We start from the raw sequence: 3,452 nt of genomic DNA, 5'->3' as shown, positions 1-3,452 counted from the left end.
GTCGGAGCGCAGTATACTTCTTCGGCTATGTACAGAGGGTTTAGCAGGGTGGGTGCGCTAAGAATCATCATCCCCCCCCGCCGCTCTCCTCGCATATGCCCCCTCCCACCCAGCCTCCCCAGTCCATGTGGTTGCAAGCAGCGAAGCTCCTTTCCCCCCTTAGAGTTTGGTTACAAAAAGAGAGCGAGCGGTTGCGGGGCGGGGTGTGGGCGCCTCGGCTGGGGCCAATCGGCGCCTCCCCCGGAGCCGGTTGCTAGAGGTCTCCACGTAAATCAAAGCGGTGGGAGCCAATGGGTGTCCGCGGGAGGGAGGAGCCGGGGCGCGTGCCTTTGCAGTGGGCTCTGCCAAGAGGACTTGGGGGGGAGCGAGAGGAGAGAGGAGCCCGAGGCGAAAAAGTAGCTGTCAAATGCGCGGCTCCTTTAACCAGCGCGATCAGTCCGGCTCGGAGAGTCATGGCGACCACAGCGTCTAACCACTACAGCCTGCTCACCTCCAGCTCCTCCATGGTGCATGCGGAGCCGCCGGGGACCATGCAGCCGGGCGCCGGCTACCGGGATGCACAGACGCTGGTGCAGGCGGACTACACGCTGCAGAGCAACGGGCACCCGCTCAGCCACGCTCACCAGTGGATCACGGCGCTGTCCCACGGCGGGGGAGGCGGCGGCGGCGGCGGGGACTCTCCCTGGTCCACCAGCCCCCTGGGCCAGCAGGACATCAAGCCCTCGGTGGTGCAGTCCGGGGGCCGGGGGGACGAGCTGCAGCAGCACCAGCAGCACCAGCAGCAGCAGGGGAGACCGCCCCACCTGGTCCACCACGCCGGCGGCCACCACGCCGCCGCCGGGGCATGGAGGACGGGCGGCTCGGCTCACCTACCGCCCAGCATGGCCTCCTCCAACGGGGGGCAAGCGGGGCTGCTCTACTCCCAGCCGCCGGGCTTCACTGTCAACGGGATGCTGAGCTCCGGCCAGCCGGGCTTGCACCACCACGGCCTGCGGGATGCCCACGATGAGCAGCAGCAGCAGCAGCAGCACCACGGCGGGGAGCACCCCGGGGGCCATCCCCAGCAGCACCCTCCCCACCAGCAGCAGCAGCAGCAGCAACACCCCGGGGCGGGCGGCGGCGGAGGCCACCACGACCCCCACTCGGACGAGGACACGCCGACCTCGGATGACCTGGAGCAGTTCGCCAAGCAGTTCAAGCAGCGCCGGATCAAACTGGGATTTACCCAAGCGGACGTGGGCTTGGCCCTGGGCACCCTGTACGGGAACGTCTTCTCGCAGACCACCATCTGCAGGTTCGAGGCCCTGCAGCTGAGCTTCAAGAACATGTGCAAGCTGAAGCCTTTGTTGAACAAGTGGTTGGAGGAGGCGGACTCGTCCTCGGGCAGCCCCACCAGCATAGACAAGATCGCGGCCCAGGGGCGCAAGAGGAAAAAGCGCACCTCCATCGAGGTGAGCGTCAAAGGCGCCCTGGAGAGCCACTTCCTCAAGTGCCCCAAGCCCTCTGCCCAGGAGATCACCTCGCTGGCGGACAGCCTCCAGCTGGAGAAAGAGGTGGTGAGAGTGTGGTTTTGTAACAGGAGACAGAAAGAGAAACGCATGACTCCCCCGGGAGGGACTCTGCCAGGAGCCGAGGATGTATATGGGGCAAGTAGGGACACTCCACCACACCACGGGGTGCAGACGCCTGTGCAGTGAACTCATATGGGGGGTGGCGGGGGAGTTGACCCACCCCTCCTCCTCCAACTTTTGATTGTTCTTTTTTTTTTTTTTTTTTTTTTTTTTTTAAAGTTTTCTCCTATCTCGAAAACAGAACAAAAAAAACTGCACTGGACTATCCTGTAAACGGTAGCAGGTGAAATGATGTGTTTTGATCTTTACAGGCGAGTGCCCATGCAATGGAGTGGAGTGAGTATCACACATAAACAGACACGAGACAAACAGATCCACACACAATGTCAGGCGCTGGGAGAAAGGTTTTGCAAAAACTAAATTCATTACGAAAAAAGAATGGCATCGATTCTAAGCCCTGCTAGACACAAAGGCAGCTTTAATTTTGGGAGGATGCTCAGTATAGGCACATGCTGCTGTGTTTATGTCATGTGGCTCCCCATTAGGAATAAAAATAAACCCCCTTTGATGTAGACAGTATTTAACCGTTTGAATTTGCACTGCAAGAAAATTGAAGTTTACATTAACAAATACATTTTTCCCCCCTACCTTGATTTTGAAACTGACTTGCATTTCCCACGGTGGGCTTTAGGCAGCCATTGACCTGTCTACAAAATGTTACTGTGTTATAGCTCTTGCTTTCTTTATGTGTATATGTGAACTTTTGTTATAAACAAGTCTTCTTAAATATGTGTAATGTTTATTTTCTCCTTTTACCATAGCAAATGTATAGAAACACAATCCACAATCCACTTTCAAGAGATCTGACTCTCACAAACGCTTAATACGTGCCTTCAGAGGCAAGAGTCCAATTTGGAGAAGACTAATGAAAACCAATAAAGTAAACTTCATTTTCAGGCAGTGTTTTGGGGTTGCGGACAGTAAAAGACAAATTAATAGTGACTGATTGCTTCATTTTAGCGAGCAAGGCCCGTTGTGAAAGAGCTCGGAGGAAATGTTGTGGATGTTAAATATTTTTCCAGAGTTTTCCAACAGAAAGAAAGTGGCACTTTGAAGAGAACTCCGGGGGAGGGGAGAAAATTTAGCTTCAGACATGCCATACATAAAGTTCCCCGTGTGCTTTTAGTATTCCTAATTACATCGCACTGGAATATATGTGCTGATGTCAGCCTCTAAACTTTGTTTTATTGAGCAGTTTCAACATAAAGATATAAACAACCGGAGAACCTCCATTTATATATATATATATATATATATATATATATATATAATGTGTGTGTGTGTGTGTGTGTATATATATATATATATATATATAACACACATAACACACGGTTCTGTCTACATATGTCTAGTGCATTTATTTTTTTGCTTTACTTCCCATATTTATTTTTCTGCTCAGATATAGGATCCCACGCCCTTTGCTCAACTCGTTGCTTAATTTATTGCACGAAAGGACTAATTTAAGTTGGGCAGCCTTGTCTCTTTCACTGGGGGGAACCAAATGAATTGGGAAAATGCCATTTTCAATTCCTTCCCTTCGTTGATTGATTTAAAGTGCATTTCTTGACGTTATCTTGACGGGAAACGGTTAACTTTCCAAAACCACAAAAAACAAAAGGCTCAGGAGAGGAGCACAGAAGAGAAAACTTGAAACAGTATATGTATATGAGATTGGGAGGGGAGGGGGGGGACTTTAAACTTGTGCTAGCTACAAATTCACAAATGAACTATCTAGTCAGCACAAAAGGGCGCTATAATAGACGGGGGGAAGCTTTTTCATAATCTGAAAAGTTTGCTTAGTTGAGTGTTTGGCAATTATGG

General features: G+C 51.8%; 1 protein-coding gene across 1 annotated transcript; it reads left to right on the top strand.

The window, feature by feature from the left end:
* The first annotated feature begins 290 nt into the window (after positions 1–290).
* POU3F2 (POU class 3 homeobox 2) lies at positions 291–1,749 on the top strand. The gene has a single exon (XM_067530015.1). The coding sequence runs from the start codon at positions 291–293 to the stop codon at positions 1,695–1,697; it is 1,407 nt and encodes a 468-aa protein (XP_067386116.1). The 3' UTR covers positions 1,698–1,749.
* The last annotated feature ends 1,703 nt before the right edge of the window (positions 1,750–3,452 follow it).

Source organism: Emydura macquarii, unplaced genomic scaffold, assembly GCF_026122565.2.
Source record: "Emydura macquarii macquarii isolate MOO-44397 ecotype Brisbane River unplaced genomic scaffold, CSIRO-AGI_Emac_v2 contig_3019, whole genome shotgun sequence".
Taxonomy (NCBI): domain Eukaryota; kingdom Metazoa; phylum Chordata; order Testudines; family Chelidae; genus Emydura; species Emydura macquarii.
This window is presented reverse-complemented; position numbering and strand designations above follow the sequence as displayed.